We start from the raw sequence: 18,699 nt of genomic DNA, 5'->3' as shown, positions 1-18,699 counted from the left end.
AATGATAGTGTATTGATAAATGGGGTCATATTCTAATACTTATAGCACCCTAATTCAAAATCAAGACCAAATCTCCACCCTTACATTTTAAAATGAGTGGATGAGATTAAATCTTACGAATCTCAATAAATAGTAGACAAAATATCAACAAAAGGGTAATATCGTCATTATGTTATCATATGATAATTTTCGTGAATGTTTTTTTATATCAACATAGTGTATTGCAAATACCAACAATATGACATAAGAATATCAACACCAGTACAAGAAAATAACACATATTTATTGAGATTTTTTACATGGTTTAATTGAGATTTTTACATGGTTTTATTGAGATTTTTTGATGGATTTGTTGATAAAAATCTGGTTATCAACATTTACGAAAACTAAAATAAAAAATATCAAATTTCATCATCCGAACGTCGTCGTAACATATGCAATTGAGATCTCGTTGGAATCCTTATAAAATTATCTTTAATTTGATATATTTTTTGCGAAAAAATAATTTAAATCGAGAGAGTTACGTAAATTTAAAGTTTTAAGATGATTTTAATGAAAGAGAATTGACATTAATACCCTCTAATTTTATTTATTAATTTTCTTAATTAAAATTATAATGTATGTGGCATTATTTCAACCATTATATCTTTTAATCTAATAGCTAAGATTTAGTTTTAATTTGAAATTGCTAATTAGTTAGCAATTATCAATCTCCTTCATAAATATGCATAAATATAAAACAAAATTATATAAACGTAGTAAGTTTGAAAAAAAATTCAATATACATATCCATATTTTTAATAAATATTAGTACTACAATTCAAATTAGATTACATATTTTATTCATAGAATCTTATATGTGCATTTAACTCATAATTACGATGAGATTTTAGTTTATTTCAACATATAACTTCATTCAGCATTATAACTAATATAACTAATGAATTAAATTTAACATTGATATTTAATGAAAAAATTGCAATTCATAATTTATACATATTGATAGAATTTTATAAGTACACTCAATTCATAATTAAGATGAGAAAAAAAACGAATTTTTTTTCACTTTATGTATTAAAAATCAAAACAAAGTTATGACATTATTTCAAAATTGTTATAAGGACAATCATATTATTTCCCCCAAAAAATATTATCATACCAAATAATTGTTTTTTTTTTTTGAAAGATCTACTACAATCACACGTCATTATAACGGAATGTATATGCTCCAATTATTGGTATCAACTGACTCTATTGTAAATTAGTTCCACCCAAATTTGTTAGCTCAAATTTTGGCATCAATCCTGTTTGTCGTGAGTCAATATAGTTATAAAGATTTTTCATTTTATAATTTTTGGATTCCTCGGTGCCCCGCTCTTGGCTGTTGGGTGCGGGAAGCTGGGCAGAGACGCGGGGCGACATCAATCAATGGGTATGATAAATATTTTTATGAAAAGTATATTTTGGCATATGTCCACTGAGTGCATCAAGTATTCAGCTTTACATATGTTTTAAAAGTGTGCAGGTTGAGCAGTGACGACACGGGAAGGACGTCCGGGAAGTCCGTCCATTGGAGATGCTCTAATATTCACTGACCTAAAAGAACTCCAGATTAATATTGATATAATTAATTCAAAACATTTACTAATTATAAACTACTCCCTACGTCCGCGAATATGAGGCCCGTTTTTCCATTTTAGTCCGTCCGCGAATAGGATTCCCAGTTCACTTTTACCATAAATAGGTAATAGGGTCTCACTTTCCACTAACTCATTTTACTCACGTTTCATTTAAAACTACCTTTTTCATATATATAAGTGGGACTTCTATTCCACTACCTTTTTTTTCATCCACTTTTCTTAACATTTTTTAAAACTCGGGCCGCCAAGAAATGGGACTCCTAATGGCGGATGGAGGGAGTATTCCACGTCACACTAGATAACCTACTTTAGTTTTATCTTTTATACTACTCCATATTAATATATGCTAATATTACAATTATTATTATCGTCATTATTGTTCTAAATAAAATTATATTATCGTCATTATTATTGCATAACAAACAAGTAGCCATACTAAAAAAATTCAGGTTGATATTACGTCAGTTTGAGTAGAAAAATATGGTTTCAAAATTCAAATGTAATATTGTTAAACATACTACTGTCTACTTATTTATCACTTCTTGGATGAGTGGCCCTTGACCTGCAATGAGGGAGTACCAAGTTGCGCAAGAGCTTAGTAGTACCATAATCCAATCAAACATATATACTGTATAAATCGACTCGGATTGAACTCAAGATCTGTAAATTTAGTAGACCAACAGTCTATCTATTGGGCCATGAATTATGACGACTCCACGCAATTTCAACATCGGTATATAGCAAAAATATTTTAATATACATTATGAAAATTTAATATAACTAAATTATAAAATTATTTGAATATAAATATATGCACATGATGTAAATTTGGACATAGGTCGGTATTGCAATTTACACGACTCTTTGACTCACACTTATTTATCATCACGAAATTTTGTGAAAATTCGTTCTAATAATATTTTTATTAAAAGTATAAACTACTACAATATTTATTTATCGATTAAACTGCACTACAAAAGTGTCGCTATCGCCTTGCTTTCAACTAATTTCTGTGATTACCAACTCAAATTTCCTCTCTCTGTTTCCTCCGGCCATGCTATGCAGAAAATCCGGCTCCACCTGGCTGGACCGGTTGCGAGCCGCCAAGGGCTTCCCTGCCGACGCCACCGGTCTCGAAAGCTTCCTCCACAACCCTAATCCTCCGCCACTCGAACCACCGCCTCCCCAACCGAATTCCGTCTCCATTCGCGATCCGACTCAAAATGAGGATAAGGAATTGCTATGTATAATGAGCGGTGTTCTCAATGAGCTATTCAATTTTGGGGATAAATGCAGTAATTCAACTAATTTCAAAAAATCCGCCCGCAAACAGCCAAACCCTAAAATTTGTGCATTTTCCGGCAACGACGATGCAGCTCCAGGGAAGGTGACATTGTTGAGGGGAAACGACACCAACAGTGGAGTGGAGGGAGTGAAAATGTTGGATCGATGGGAAACGGAAGAGGAGGGGGTTAAGAGGGATGCTAGTTTGGCGGGCTTTTCTCGGACGGAAGTGACAGTTATTGATACAAGCTACGAGTCATGGAAGTTTGAGAAGCTGTTGTACCGGAAGAAAAATGTGTGGAAAGTGAGGGATAAGAAGGGGAAGAGTGAGAATGTGGGGGGTAAAAAGAAGAGGAAGATGTGTGAGACCGTGGAGGAGGATCATCGACATGGAGTTAAGAAGTGGAAGGTTGATAAGAAGGATGGGGTTGGTGAGCAGTGCGCTTTGTCAATGCCACCATTGAGTGAAGTATGTTCCTGAATTTTTTTGTTGATTTACAGTTTGTTACTTATTATGTTTCTAATTGATTGCTTTTGCCATGATAATTTGTTGTTGTTCCAAGCTTTCTAGGAGTTTGTGAGTGTTTGATTAACAGCTTGAAGAGTGGCTAAGTAGCTGTTGTTGGCTATAGGTTGTTTATTGATTGAAATGGCATTAACTATCCATTGCTTGGTGTTATAATCAGTAATTTCTGTTGCGTGGCCTTTTATAGTTTGTAACAGATAAGGGATATGATCATAGAGGAATACTCATTGATTTGTATACTAGTTTGATGATATTTATGTGCCTTAATATGATGCTAGCTTATATGGTGACTGGAGCTATTTATCCTGTATGCAATCAATATTTTGGTACATGCAGTCTTCTGTTTGCTTGTTAATTTGGCTAGTGTGCTTACTACTAAGTGCTAAACACTATATATATATATATATATATATATATATATATATATATATACATATAATCTTAATTTATTTGCTTCTGGAGTTCTGATTGTGATTGGTCTGAATCTTTTAATTCTGTTTGTTCATCAGGATACTTTGTTTTGTCCATTCAATGCCAGAAAATTTTCGTCGTGATCATTAGTTATACAGTGCAGGAAATTTGGGAATACAATCAGATTTTCTTGGGGTTGATACTCCTATAGTTGAAAATGAGATATTTGTATATTTGGCAAGGTTGAATGCTATAAACTAGGCTAACTGATGAATATGCATATTATGTTGCAGTACATATAGTGGTATGCCATCATTGCCATGCTTAGGCTGTAATTCCTATCTGATTGATTATGTAATTAGTCTGGTGATCAGACCCTACTCAGTCATTTGTTGTCATAATTGTCTTCAAGGAAACCATCACTTTAGCGCTGCATCTGTTTGAGTTAACAGTACATTCTTTTACTGTTTGGCTCTCGAGATCTCATACTTTTATATTTATTATTGTTGATTGTTTGAGAATATTGATACTTCCATTCCTCTTTGTTGCATCTCATCTTGATCTCTGAGGAGAGAGTAAAACATGTTTATAGTGTCGCATGCTTGTATTGATGTTTATATGTGGCTCATGATTTGCTCCACAGGTGAATTATCAGACCAATGCACCTGAAGTTCATGATAAGCACTCAAACAAAGTTGTAGGGACTAACAAAAAACACCAATCCTTGTAAGAGAGATGCATGCTCATTTATATTTCTGTGTCTTGCACACACGCATTCACATGTCTTACATAACAGATGCATCTCATGGCTTTCCAGGTCCTTGGAAAATGGGAACTCATCAGTTATTCTTATCAAGAGCATACATGCTGGGAAGAAAAACGGAACAAGTATTTCCAAAAGCTTTCCGAAGTTCAAACAAAAGAGAAATTAAGGATGTGATTGGTTATTCTGGTTCTGAACCTGCAAAATACTTGACTGCGATATTCTGTTGTGATAAGCAATCATTGAGTGTTTCAGGTACCTGACTCCTGGAATATGCTAAACTTAGCATTCATCAAGCAGTTCTATTTCTGCACAATCCAAAGTTCATTGGCCGCCATACTCATATTATGGGCTATTCTGATTGGCTCAGGCATACTAGAAGTGTGATGCCTCATTGTTTTGTGCATATAAGCATTGCATTGAAACTTGTAACTATGCTATATTGTTGTTCACTAGACTTGATGGTAACTCATCAGATTGATCTATATTCATAAGTTGACAAGATAATTTATTTGGAAGTATATTTCTGCACTGCTTTAGTTTTCCTAATTTATTGCTAGTTGATGGCTTGATACTAACCCTATGTGCCTCATACTCTTACATTATATGGCCTTGTGGGCATATGTGTCCATTTCCCTTTTACACAGGGAAGGTCCACCATGCCGGTAGAATTGGACCATTCTAAGTGGTATTTCTCCATTTTAGAATGTTGAGTTACCAAAGCCTAAGGTGAGGACTGTGGTTGGTTGGGGCGCAGACCAAGCATGGTTCACCCTTAGCTGAGTCCATGACTCAAAGTGGGGCTCCGTCGTGGGCCAATTATTTTGGGTGGATTGGCTCACCTTGATCCAATCCATACACTAAATACCAGCCCGGTCCAAAAGTTTTTCATTTCAAATTTTAGGACGGGCTGATTAGTCTATCTTTAACGATCCTATCCTAACGAAATCATAATAGCTCTTATTTTGGTTCAAATTCATGCTGCTCCCTTGTAACTTTAAAAATTAGTCGAAAAACTTTCTAACTTTAGATTTGTTCATAATTATTGCAAGGTAAAAGAATTTGATTGCACAATTATAACATATTGTTGTTGTTTTCAACAAATAATGCTGTTCTATGTACGAATAGATTACATTGACGTATGATTTTTTAACTATTTAGTCTATCATATCAAATACTACAAATTTTTTTTAAAAAAGTCATTATGGAATGAGTGTGAATAAATACAGAGGATTTTTCAATTAATTTATAGAATTGCAAAACTGGAATTTTACTAAATTTATTTTTCAATTGATTTTTAAGATTGCGAAACTGATTAGAGATAAGTAGGAGTTAATAAAATTTTGTACAGTTATTCAGACATGAAACCTGGCCGTTGAAATGAAAACTCGGCCGGTTTAATGTGCGCAGAAATGAAGCATGAACCGGCACGAATGCACAGAATAGCAATAGCCTATGCCTATCCATCACTCTCTCAAAGGATTACTCCTCTTTCTCATCCATGGCTGCAAATCCCTTCACCCTACCCCCCAATTATCCACTCCAAACGCCTTCGCTTTACTTCCCAGCTTCCGCTTTCTCCCTTTTTCCGCCTTGTAATTCTTCTACCCGTCACAAATTCGCAAACAATCGCCTTTTTCTCAGCTGCCGCTGCGGCGCTCTCGCCATTAATGGCAATCACTCTACTCCCACGTTCTCCGACTCCGGTAATATTATATACACATTTACTATTTTGTTTATGCCTGGCGCTTTCGAATCGAAGTAGAAAAGAGAATAATTGTGTTATTTGATTTTGTACTCCAAGTCCGTCGTTTTTTTCCTTAAATTGAAATTAGGTTAAATGATGGGTCGCTAAAGATTCTTATTTCTTCTATGCTAATCTTGTTTTATCAGGTATAATGCTGTTTTCGTTGCTTCAAGAAATGGGATTTAATGAGAAAGAAACGAACACAATTATAGATGCCAATGCAGCTCTGAGATTAACTCCTTTTGAATCTATTCGTAGTAGAATTCATTTTTTGCAGTCTGCTGGATTATATGGTGCTACTCTTTCTAGATTAATTTCGAAAAGACCGGATTTATTAACCGCTGAAGAAATCAATGGAGTTTTGAGCTTGATTGCTATTAATGGTGATTCAGAACTGAAAGGGAAAATCGAGCCAGCCCAGGTCGAACGCCTCTTTAATGCAACGGACCCTCGATTTATGGTGGGATTCGAGAGGAAAGTGCAATTGCTGCTTGAGTTTGGTGTTCCAAAAGAAAAGCTTGCTCGCGTGCTTAACAATGTCAATTTGACCAAGGCATTGTGCCTTAGATCATTGCAGGAATTTGAGAGAATGCTCGCCTTTCTGCAGCGTTTTGGGGGTCCCGAGTTGGTCCTTCGTAGACCTGCTATTCTCAACTATGATTTGGATGCTCAGTTGATCCCAAGAGTTGGGTTCATCCTCGAGTTGAGTGGCGGAGATGAGGCTGCCACCAGCACGGTCTTGCACAAGTTCCCCTTTGTGTTGGCTTACACGGTGGACCATTTAAAAGACCATGTCCAGTTCTTGAATTCCTACGCTGAGCTGAGCTATGAGGAGATTTTCAAGATTGTTCTTGTTTATCCCGGTTTGTTCAGCGCGAGCAGGAAGAGGAAGTTGCAGCCAAGGATTGATTTTCTCAAGCAGTGTGGATTGAGTTCGCAGGATTTGTACAAGTTCTTGATGAAAGCGCCTCTGTTTCTGAGCTTGTCTTTTGAAGAGAATCTAGCCAATAAATTGGTGTTCATGGTGAAAATCGGGTACAGGAACAGAACAAAGGAGTTGGCTATGGCAATGGGAGCTGTGACGAGGTGCAGCTGCAAGAATTTGCAAGAGGTGATCGGGGTGTTCTTGAACTACGGATTGACTTGTGAGGACATCTTGGATATGAGCAAGAAACATCCGCAGGTGTTGCAGTATAACCACGAGTCGTTGGAGGAGAAGTTGGATTACTTGACTGAGGAAATGGGTCGCGAAGTTGGGGAGTTGCTGTCGTTTCCTGCGTTTCTTGGTTATAAGCTTGATGGTCGCATCAAGCATAGGTATGAAGAGAAGAGGAAGACTTTAGGTGAGGGGATGTCTATCAACAAGCTGTTAAGTGTATCTGTTGCCACGTTTTCAACCAAGAAGAAGAAGAAGAAGAAGAAGAAAGAGGAGGTACCGGTTAAACAAGATTCATGACCTGAATTAAACAAAGGCTCCAAGATTCCTCCATCAATCATCAAAGTTGGAAGCTAAGATGATTGTCGATACTCCGAGAGATGAAATAGATAATCGCAGCTGATAAATATTTCGTCACATTCACATGGTGATTGTAGAAGAAACTGTAAATCGATAACCAGGTCAAATTAATTTGAACACGAGATTTTTTATGTTTCCGTTCATGATTCTTTTACCTACATTAATTGTTGATAGTATATGGATTGATGAAAACTTGCTTCATTCTTGCTACAAATGTGAAAGAAAGTAACTCAACTTGTTGAATACCTGGAGAAAGAGAGTAAACAGTATATAGCCAAAAGCATCTGGACTAAGACAAGCTTGCAAATCTAAGTATATAAAAGATAAAAGCATTTGATATGATAGATTGAACTCTGAACAAACAGCCTCCCTAATATTCAGCCTGTTGGTGCCTTTCATACGGTGACCATGGTCCGACTCTTTCTCCTCGATCTTCCTCAACTTCCTCTCCACAACGGATGATACAAAATCTATGCTACCTAAAAGTGAGCTCGTATCCACCTCTGCTTGAACCACCCCATGTTTCTCCACAAACAGAGTCACCTAAAATTTTCAAGAACTCATCAATGCAACACAATTTGATAAAGATCGTACATTTTTTATCCTATATAACTGTTTTTCTATTGCTTTACACAAATTCTCTTGTACATGGCTCCTCACATTGGGAGACAACTTTCATCACTTCAAAAACTCATTCATTTTCTTGACAAGTTATCAGGAAAATGGTAGCTTAAAAGACTTGAAACAAGTCACACAGAAAAACCAAATCAACATTTTTTGCATGGATCCATCCCACTAGTTTTCCTCTTTTTTCAAGATACTATATAGTAAGATATAAAATTTCGAGGACAATAATGAGCATTTATAGGCCGTGGTGGGAACATGTGAGAGGTTCCTCAAAGCAAAGAGCAAAAATTAAATTATTTGACCCATGTGTTATTTCCTCTTACAAACCAGCAACCAGATAATATCAAGAAATTCAATGGTCACCATATTCCTCTCTCTCTCTCTCTCTCTCTCTCTGAATAGAAGCAATCGAATCCAAGAAAGCAGGGTGTTAGGCATAAAGAGGAAAAGGGTATCTCAAAATTTGTGGCAAAATGCTTTCGATGCATCAGAAATCGAACCAATTATATTTATCGAATTTGTATTTAGACTAGTATTACTAACAATTACATGGAATATACAAAACTGACCTCACCATTATTAGCAAAAATGATGTTATATTAATTTCCCATGTAATAGTATTTTAAGCAATTGCGTGTTTGTTTTTGAGGTGTCACCGTCTCTATAATGGTGTAATGCATGTTGCCAACATGTATGCAATTCAAAACTCATTCTTTTCAAATTAATAACATAAAACACGCGTTTATGTCTTTCACATTTTAAGGCCCTTGTAATAAAAACAAAAATTGAAATTTAATTTACGTGTTCGATAGTACTACTATTTATTTTATGAGAGGGAACATCATTTTTGTCCACGAACTTTGCCAAAGTATCATTTTAGATCCGTGAACTTTGAAAATATCATTTGAGGTCCATCAACTATGGAGTAATATCATTTGAAGTACTTTTTTACTATTTTCAAGTTATTTTGGACGAAAATACCCTCAATATTTTTAAGGATATATATTTTTAATAAACTTATGATATACTCATATTTTTTATAAATATCTTTACTATATATTTTTTATGAATTTTCTAAATATAATTTCACCTTCAATATTATCACTTAATTTTATGACATGCAAGAAATAATCCTTATTCAATTTTTTTATTATTAAAGAAGTTCTATATTCAATTTAAAAATTCTTTTAATATAAATAATTGAAGAAGCAATTTAACTTGCATGTCACAAAATTAAGTGATAATATTAAAGGTCAAATTATATTTAGAAAAATCGTCAAAAATATATTGTAAAGATATTTATAAAAAATATGAGTATATGATAAGTTTATTAAAAATATATACCCTTTAAGGTATTGAGGGTATTTTCGTCCAGAAAAACTTGGAAATAGTAAAAGAGTACTTCAAATGATATTATCCCATAGTTGATGGACCTCAAATGATATTTTCAAAGTTCATGGACCTAAAATGATACTTTGGCAAACTTCGTGGACTTAAAAAGAAGTTATCTCTGTTTTATTAAATCGAAGCTTTAAGGAATTCTACTAAATTATACAATCTGAATTGTTTTAAATGAACTCCCCTAAGGCTAAGGCCCTAATAAGCTAATTTGTGGCTTCAATGTAAAATGATACTTAGCAAATAGGTTAATCACCTTTTAGTATGTTGGTCGTTATCATAAATCATAATATCATCTGTTTTATCATAATAATAGATTCAAATTATTGTTATTTTGAAATTTAACTAGTGCTCAGGACTGTTTCATCGTGAAAACACGGCCAATGCACTAGAATCTACGTAATCCTTGTCGAAATCCACAATAGAATATACTCCACTTTAAACTAAAAACATCCAAAGGTAGTGTTTTTTTGCTTTTTAGTTGGGGATAGGAGGATAGAAATTCACAAAATGCATGGTCATTTAACTCATCTGAAAAAATAATGGAGTATGTAATACCACTGAATTGATATAAAATTTTGTACTACTAGTTTTTAAAGATATTATTACTTGGAATGAAATGAGAGTTTAAAACTCGGAAGGATTAGCTGTTTTTGGAAATTTGGAGATTTGTACGACTTTATATTTCGAACTAATATATAGATAAACATAAAATATTTCGAGCTAATATACCACTAGTATTGATCGCATTGCAGCCATTTTAAGTCATCCCACAATGAATTAAACTTTAATGATAAATCTATAAACATAATTTTGGAGTATTCGTTTATGATATATTCGGTATTCATCCATTTGTATTTATTTGGTATATGAAATTAGAATTGAAGTGAAATTAAAATTCAATGAAATTGAAGTGGAAAAAAATTCAATTCAATCTCAAATCTTATGTTTAATTAATGAATAATTGATATGAAATTAAATTTAAAGAATTTGTGCATACACACTACACAAAATAATACACATTGCACACACACACATACAATGTGTGATTGTTTGCAATGTGTGTAGTGTATGCATTCTATGTGCACTATAGTGAAGGTAACTAATTTATAACTATCTAAAATTTCAATTATCTAATTCAAATTTTGGAATTGAGAGATTAAAATTCAAATTATAACTAGTACTAGTATTTAATATTCCAATCGTCTATTTTAGATTTAAAATTCAAATTTATTGATTTGAGAGATTTAGAATTATAATTTAATTTTAAATTCAAATATTTTTATAATATAAAACTTTTGATATGAGTTTAAAGGTTTCAATTTCAATTCCACGAACTAAATTTCTATGTACCACAATGTTACAAACAAGAAGCGCCTCCATCTCTCTTTGCTATGCTAGTAGTATTTCTTTCTCTCTCTTTTTTTATAAAAAACAAACAATTCTCAATCTATTAAAAAATTACTCATATCCCCAATTTATTGGATGATTGGGAAAATATTTTATCAACTAAAACGTCTCTTTCTTTGTTATGCTTCCACGGGTTATTATTAGTGAAGATAAATATTGTTTTCATGTGATATATGGCAGCATGTCACGCGTAATTTTATTTATATTTCTAAATTTGATACTTTTAGTGAAGATAAAGTACTCCACTTATTATTTTAGTTTGATTTATGGCCGCATGTCGCGCGTAATTTATTTATTTTTCTAATTTCTGCAAATTTAATTATGGAAGCTTGCCTTTTTTTTCTTTGATTAGACGTGAACATATACATTAATACATATATAGTGGGTGTTCCCAATAGGAAAGTTAGACTAACTACAAGCCCAATGATAATATCCAAGAGATACTATCCGTGTTGGCCCAATCTGCCCTCCAATTCTTTAACCAAATTACAGCCAGATAAATCTTCCAAGGGTGTATTAGTAACTTCGTGTTATTTGAAGTTGCAAAACAATTTTTCTTACTTCTTTTTCCATTAAATACGCTAATTCATATTTCGTCAACATTTCCTTATCGTACATAAATGTCTACTGTATTTATACAATATAGTAGCAGTAGTATATTCTAATTTTAAAGGTTAGCTATATTAAAATTTTTAAAGATATAATTTTCAAAACCATCTTGTCAGTACAACGTTATTCGATTTTTTATTTTAACAATGACAGAGATTTTTGGCACTTGTAAATTTGGTTATTAAGTAGAGTAAAGGTCAAATGTGGTCCCTAATATATGGTCGTTTTATTAATTTGGTGCTTAACATTATCTTTTTTATTATTTGGTCCCTCACAAATAAACTCGGATCCGAATCAGTCCTCACTTAGTAGAACCGTCAAAAAATAGACGATGACCGCAATTTGACTATATTAAATTACTAATGATAATTAATTATACCTAATTATAATTCTTTTCCTATTAGCAAAATTGGAAAAAAGATAGTATCAGTTGCAAAATGAAATGAATAATTTGTAATTTAATAGGAATTAAGAATTATAATTAGGTATAATTAATTACCATTAGTAATTTAATATAGTCAAATTGCAATCACCAGCTATTTTTTGACGGTTCTGTTAAGTGAGGACCGATTCGGGTCCGAGTTTATTTGTGAGGGACCAAATAATCAAAATGATAATGTTAAGGACCAAATTGATAAAACGGTCATATGTTAGGGACCACATTTGGCCTTTACTCTGTTAAGTATAGCAGGAAGTTTGGAGGGGTTTGGCCCTTTTTTTTTCTAATTATGTTTGTCCACTTGTCCAAATTTAAAGATTAAGAGCATCTCCAACCATTCCACTAAACTCAAACCTATTTTAGTGTAAATCTTACACTAAATATTGATTTTGCTCCAACCATTTACACTAAACTCAAATTCAAAAGAATATTCCTCCGCCACTAACTTTTTATACTTTTCATTGACACCTATATATTTTATCTAAATTACACACTAACCTTATAGCACTTTATCAATATCATAAATTAAATAATATAATATAAGATTTATTAATTAATATAACTAAATATGAAATCTATTATTCATTGAATGATAAATTAAAAAATGTAGAAAATTTAAATACAATAAAAGTACTATAAAAAATATTACAACGTACACATAAAGTAACTAAAACTCAAATTAAAACTCATTTAAAAATTTAATTTAATTATCAGTCTTCTGTTTTGATTTTATTTATTTGGGCTTATGTTTCTCTATTTTAAAATTTCTATATTATACATCATTTTTTATTAGTTATGTTTAACTATCTTTTTGTTATGATAGCATATTTGATTTGAATATAGTAATGTACGTATAGTATTTAATTACTAACTAATAAATTAATAGTTTCCATAGGTTTTATTTGTACAGTTATTATCTAACTATTTAATAAAATTGGGTTTCCATAGTGGAATAAAGTGACGGCTCATTCTTAGTAAATAGTAGTAATAGATTTTTTTTTTCCAATTATATTGAATAATGGAGTATAATATTAATTTGGGTCAGCCTATTATTTAATAACTAAATCAAATATTAATAAGATCGGATTAGGTTAATTCATATCTTCTTCTTCTCCGCTGCCTTCTTCTCCTTGTAAGTTTTCTTTTTCACTGTATTTTAATTTCTCTTCCTTCTCTTCTTCTATTTTGATAAATATGAATTGATTTGGACTTGAATGCAATAACTCAAACTATAAAAGTATTTTTGGTATACTTTTAGTACAAACCTAAAGATAGGTATTTTTTCTTTAAAAACCTATAATAGGATTGGTTTTACAGTACCATTGGAGGTATTATTCTACTGCATTTTAGGTTTTGCAGTACTATTGGAGATGGTCTAAGATGCACTGCTGATTTGATATTATTATACATAAAAATCTATGCATGTTAGTTATAAAACCAAATGGTGGTAGAAAGAATAACTTATATACTCTATCTAGCGGCGGACGCCGAGTTTTATTACTGTGGGGTCCAAATTAATAATAATAATTATTGCATATTTTTAGTATCAATGACGCCAAAACAGTTGCGACATGAACAGTACGGAGCTAAAAGATAAATAATTTGAAAATGAACAATATAAATTAAAGTATATACGATAACAATATCAACGGTGAAATAATTGAAGGATATAGATTTTTTAAATAAAAGTATACCTTTGAGATTAAATTTATTAACATTATATGATGTACTTGCTACTTTACATATATTATAAAGATTACTATTTAGTGATCTTACAATAATACTCATATTTACATAAACAAGAAAATAAACACAAATTACATAAAATTATTAGTATGAAAAAAATATTAATGAATTAAATGCTAATAGCTAATAATATAGCTTTTAAGAATCAGACAAATGGATTAGTTACTGAACAACTGATTTTATTTAGCTGTCTAGTTAAGTGAATATATCCAAAAAAATAACAATAAAATTGACAACAGCAGAGTTTCAAGCCTGGGATAACAATACAAGTAGCGACCAACTACACTGCATAGTTATTTGGTATTTGATGTATGAATACTAGTATATAGTAATATGAAAAATGGGTGGGGGTTCCAAGGGATCCTCATGCTCTAACGTGGGTCTGCCACTGACTCAATCCTTCCTGTAATAGAAATTCTATTTAGTCATGATATGAATTTTAATAAATGTAAAGAGGATTGAATAAGTTAGTGAAATATGAGTTCCATTTATATATATTAATTTTATAATAAAATGTGAGTTAAATAAGTTGGTGGAATGTGGGGTCTACTGACAAACACGGATTTTGCATGTTTTTAAGGGCTAGATTTGACTCGTTTTAAATGTCAATCATGCAAATTATGTTCTTAAATTGCATATGTTATACATTTGGTATTTTTAATGTGTTTGTTGATAAATGATAGAAAAAAATAGAAAAAAAAGGTCAAAAAGGCCAAGGTGCAGCAGCCTCTGTTCGATCCCATTCTGCAATCAGATTTGGAGTCCAATCAGTGATTTATGCATATCATTCTCTTCCTCTTCGAAAGATCTTCGCGTGGATATCTCGCACGTCTCAATCGGAGTTCTGTGGAGAAAGTTATGTCTATTCTACGAACGTTGTACAGTGCCGTCAAAGCTGACGGAAATTAGGCGGAAATTCAAGGAAGGAATATATTATTTCCCAAATCTCTCCTTTTCATTGAAGGATTCGAAAATATCATATTTTCAATTAATTGGAAGATATTATTTACCATTCTAAACCTTTTTTCCAACCTATAAATACCATCTTAACCTAATTCATAATTCATCTCAGAGCCTCCAATCCTTCTCCCCTCTACACATTCTTCCATTCATTAACTTGATGCACTATTTATTACAATTGGCGGAAGAATTGAAGCTTGAATCTTCAATCTTTTTTACCATTTTGGCCATAACTTCTTCTACCGAACTCCGATTGAGGCGTGCGAGATACCCACGCGAAGATCTTTCGAAGACGAAAAGATTGATATGCATTAGGGGCTGATTGGAATTCAAAATCTCCAGTAAATATTGTCTCAAACCAAAGCTGCTGCGCATCCACATATTTTGTACCTATTTCTACACATTTTTAATAAAATGGTCAACATACCAACATAATAGAGAAGTAGATATAAACACGCCTAATAATAGACGAAATATGCTCAAATTCATACAAAACCACCCTCTAAAACCATGTAAAATCCAAGTATGTCATCTACGTATTTAACAATGATGATAAAAGTGAAATATGACTTTTATTGTGAGACGTACCGAAATGACAAAATAGAACTCCATAATTTTTCTTCTAATTTTTCTTTGATTTTTACCTTGATTTAAGGATCAATTTTAGTATTTATTACTCCATAAAATATCATAATCTTAAAGTTAGGCTTGGAGTAACAAATTAGTTCGATGATATATAATGAAATAATATTTTAAATGTCAGTGTTTTTAAGAAAATAATTGATGTATCATTTAATTAAATGTGATTTTTCTTTATTATTATGTGCATAATTGATTTAGATTTTATTGCATAAATAACTTCACTTTTCATATTTTTTTGTTGTTTCTCAGTGAATTCCCTATATAATATAACTAGTAAGTAGTATTCCATATTGTTACCACTAATTAGAAATAGATGGATATGAGAAGTTTTTTTTCTTTCAAATAATGACAAAACTTTAATCACGTATGAAGTACCAGAACTTATTAGGAAATAAGAAGTTGCTGACATAAATGTGACAAAATTCGTAGGCCAGTGAATTTAGGGATTGCCAAAAATGTCCTTCAAGCCATTTGGGCATTTTCGTTTGAAAACTGGCTAAAAACACTGCATTCGTGATTATATTAAACGTTATGAGCTACTCCCTTCGTCCACGATTAAGAGTCTCGTTTCTAAATGGCGCGAGTGTTAAGAAATGTTAAGAAAAGTGGGTGGAAGAAAGTTAGTGGAATAGGGGTTCCATTTGTATATATTAGTTTTAAATGATATGTGAGTGAAATGAGTTAGTAGAATGTGGAGTCTCTTTACTATTTATGGTAATTATGAACCAGGACTCTTATTCGTAGACAGACCAAAATGAAAAAACGGGACTCTTATTCGTGAACGGAGGGAGTATTTTTTTGTTATGGGTGTGTGGTATCACAAGCCCAAACGTTAGGGACTAATAAAACAGTTCACTTATATGAAAAATAGTACTCCCTATGTTCCATAATAATGAAATTATTTTGTCGTTTTGATATGTTTTATAATTAGAGTAAAGGCCAAATGTGGTTCCTAACATATGGCCGTTTTATCAATTTGGTCCTTAACATTATCTTTTTGATTTTTGGTCCCTCACAAATAAACTCGGATCCAAATCGGTCCTCACTTAACAGAATCGTCAAAAAATAGATGATGACCGCAATTTGACTATGTTAAATTACTAATGGTAATTGATTATACCTAATTATAATTCTTTTCCTATTAGCAAAATTGGAAAAAAGATAGTATCAGTTGCAAAATGAAAATGAATAATTTGTAATTTAATAGGAATTAAGAATTATAATTAAGTATAATTAATTACCATTAGTAATTTACTATAGTCAAAATGCAATCACTGTCTATTTTTTTTACGATTCTGTTAAGTGAGGACTGATTCGAGTCCGAGTTTATTTGTGAGGGACCAAATAATCAAAATAATAATGTTAATGACCAAATTGATAAATCGTCAAACACATTTTTTTTGACTTACTTTACTCTATCTTATTTTATCTTCTTTTGATCTCTATTTATTTTTCTTTTACTTTTACTTTTCTAACTAAGTTAAAGTAAATATTTTTAAAATAAGAAATGCCTTAGTTATTGACGAAGCAGTAAGACTTAATTGGCTGCCACAAATTTAAAATCTGGTATTTGTAACCACGTGTCGAGGTCTTATCCATCCGACACAAAATATCTTCTATTTGGGCCCACAATGAAGACTAAAAAAGTAGGAAAATGCTGGTAATTGGATAGGATATTATTTTAGTCCATTGGTCTAATATCTTATTATCAAATAAAATAAAGGCAAAATCCAATGGGGCGTTACTTTTTGATGTGGGGGTAGTCTAGGCATTTTTCGGCCACTCATTGGAGTCTTATAGATATTTTATATTTTCAGCCACTTTTAACCTTGCCGATCCCCCACGCCTACACTTTTGTATTTGCATTTTCCACCACAAAATTGGACTCCATATCAAATGTCTCAAATCAAGTGTTAGCAGTTGAGTTCCTTTTTTTTCATGAATATGAGTATTATAATTGAAGTCCCTTTTAGGACGTTCAAGCAGTGAAAACTTCTTATTAAACGTAGATATTTAGGCTAATGATCAATTGCTAACTTTCTTTAGTTGCTAACTCATTAATGCAATGTATTAAAAATGTCAACACGATGATATTAAAATGTCAACATATTAATTTTGTTAAACTTCAATATAATGTGTTGATATTATGTGTTGACATTTTGATGTCATCATGTTAACATTTTTAATACACTGTATTAATGAGTTAGTTAACAGAGTTAGCAACTTAAATAGTTAGCAATATAACGCACCTCTAGATATTTATATATCAAACTTTATAAAGATAGATATCAATGATATGTGAACATTAAACCAAAATTTAAAGATATTTATCTTGGGTTATCTTGATTGGTAATTGATTCAAGATCTAATAATGAAGGAGATAGAGTAACACAAGATTTAAGAATGACGCAAAGTGTTGGGTGCGTTTATGTGGCTGTAGTAGATTTTTAACGATGTTTGTTGCCAATTTGGTGTATGATATGGTGTTTTGAAACGTTTTATTTTTTTTAACCTATTTTTATACATTAATTTTATAATAAAATGTGAAGAGAATGAGTTAGTGGAAAGTGAGGTCAACCTACTATTTATGGTAAAAGTGAACCATGACTCCTAATAGAGGAAGAATAAAAAGGTCAATCGAGACTCCTAATGGTAGACCAAGGAAGTATATAACATACTCATGTACCAAAAATAAATATACTTTTATATTAAGAGGAGGCAATCATACTATTTTCCGACTCTACCGTAGAGAACGTTTAGGGTGCCCCCAAAATCTTTATGCATAAGTTGATGATGTATTTAATGCCACCATATTTTGGTTATTAATCATCACAGCTGTCAAAGTTGAGGTGCAAAAAGCACAGTTATAATTTCTTGAGGGGCGAGTCTGCAAAAACGTTAACATCACAATTATCACAAAAAAATCTGAGCCATCAAACAATTTGCGGTTAAAGCGCACAGTAAAAGGCCATCTGAAGATG

At 32.1% G+C, this 18,699-nt stretch overlaps 2 protein-coding genes across 2 annotated transcripts; both read left to right on the top strand.

Annotated features, from left to right (window-relative positions):
• The first annotated feature begins 2,635 nt into the window (after window positions 1-2,635).
• Window positions 2,636-5,155, top strand: LOC125204071 (fantom protein). The gene is made up of 3 exons (XM_048102614.2): window positions 2,636-3,393; window positions 4,505-4,587; window positions 4,679-5,155. Exons 1-3 carry the CDS (start codon window positions 2,695-2,697, stop codon window positions 4,791-4,793), a joined length of 897 nt encoding a protein of 298 aa, XP_047958571.2. The 5' UTR covers window positions 2,636-2,694; the 3' UTR covers window positions 4,794-5,155.
• An 887-nt stretch (window positions 5,156-6,042) lies between these two features.
• On the top strand, window positions 6,043-8,018 carry PTAC15 (plastid transcriptionally active 15). Its single transcript, XM_048101511.2, has 2 exons — window positions 6,043-6,330; window positions 6,518-8,018. Exons 1-2 carry the CDS (start codon window positions 6,126-6,128, stop codon window positions 7,825-7,827), a joined length of 1,515 nt encoding a protein of 504 aa, XP_047957468.1. The 5' UTR covers window positions 6,043-6,125; the 3' UTR covers window positions 7,828-8,018.
• Window positions 8,019-18,699: the final 10,681 nt, after the last annotated feature.

Source organism: Salvia hispanica, chromosome 6, assembly GCF_029641045.1.
Source record: "Salvia hispanica isolate PSC_SH4W2 chromosome 6, Shi_PSC_v1, whole genome shotgun sequence".
NCBI lineage: Eukaryota > Viridiplantae > Streptophyta > Magnoliopsida > Lamiales > Lamiaceae > Salvia > Salvia hispanica.
Note: the sequence above shows the minus strand (reverse complement) of the source record. Positions and strands in the feature narration are given on the sequence as shown.

Excerpts from the sequence above, each read along its gene's own strand:
- LOC125204071 (XM_048102614.2), top strand. The coding sequence starts at position 2,695 with ATGCTATGCAGAAAATCCGGCTCCACCTGGCTGGACCGGTTGCGAGCC. Across the intron at positions 3,394-4,504 it reads CAATGCCACCATTGAGTGAA|GTGAATTATCAGACCAATGC; the intron begins GTATGTTCCTGA and ends TTTGCTCCACAG. Across the intron at positions 4,588-4,678 it reads AACAAAAAACACCAATCCTT|GTCCTTGGAAAATGGGAACT; the intron begins GTAAGAGAGATG and ends ATGGCTTTCCAG.
- PTAC15 (XM_048101511.2), top strand. The coding sequence starts at position 6,126 with ATGGCTGCAAATCCCTTCACCCTACCCCCCAATTATCCACTCCAAACG. Across the intron at positions 6,331-6,517 it reads TCCCACGTTCTCCGACTCCG|GTATAATGCTGTTTTCGTTG; the intron begins GTAATATTATAT and ends TTGTTTTATCAG.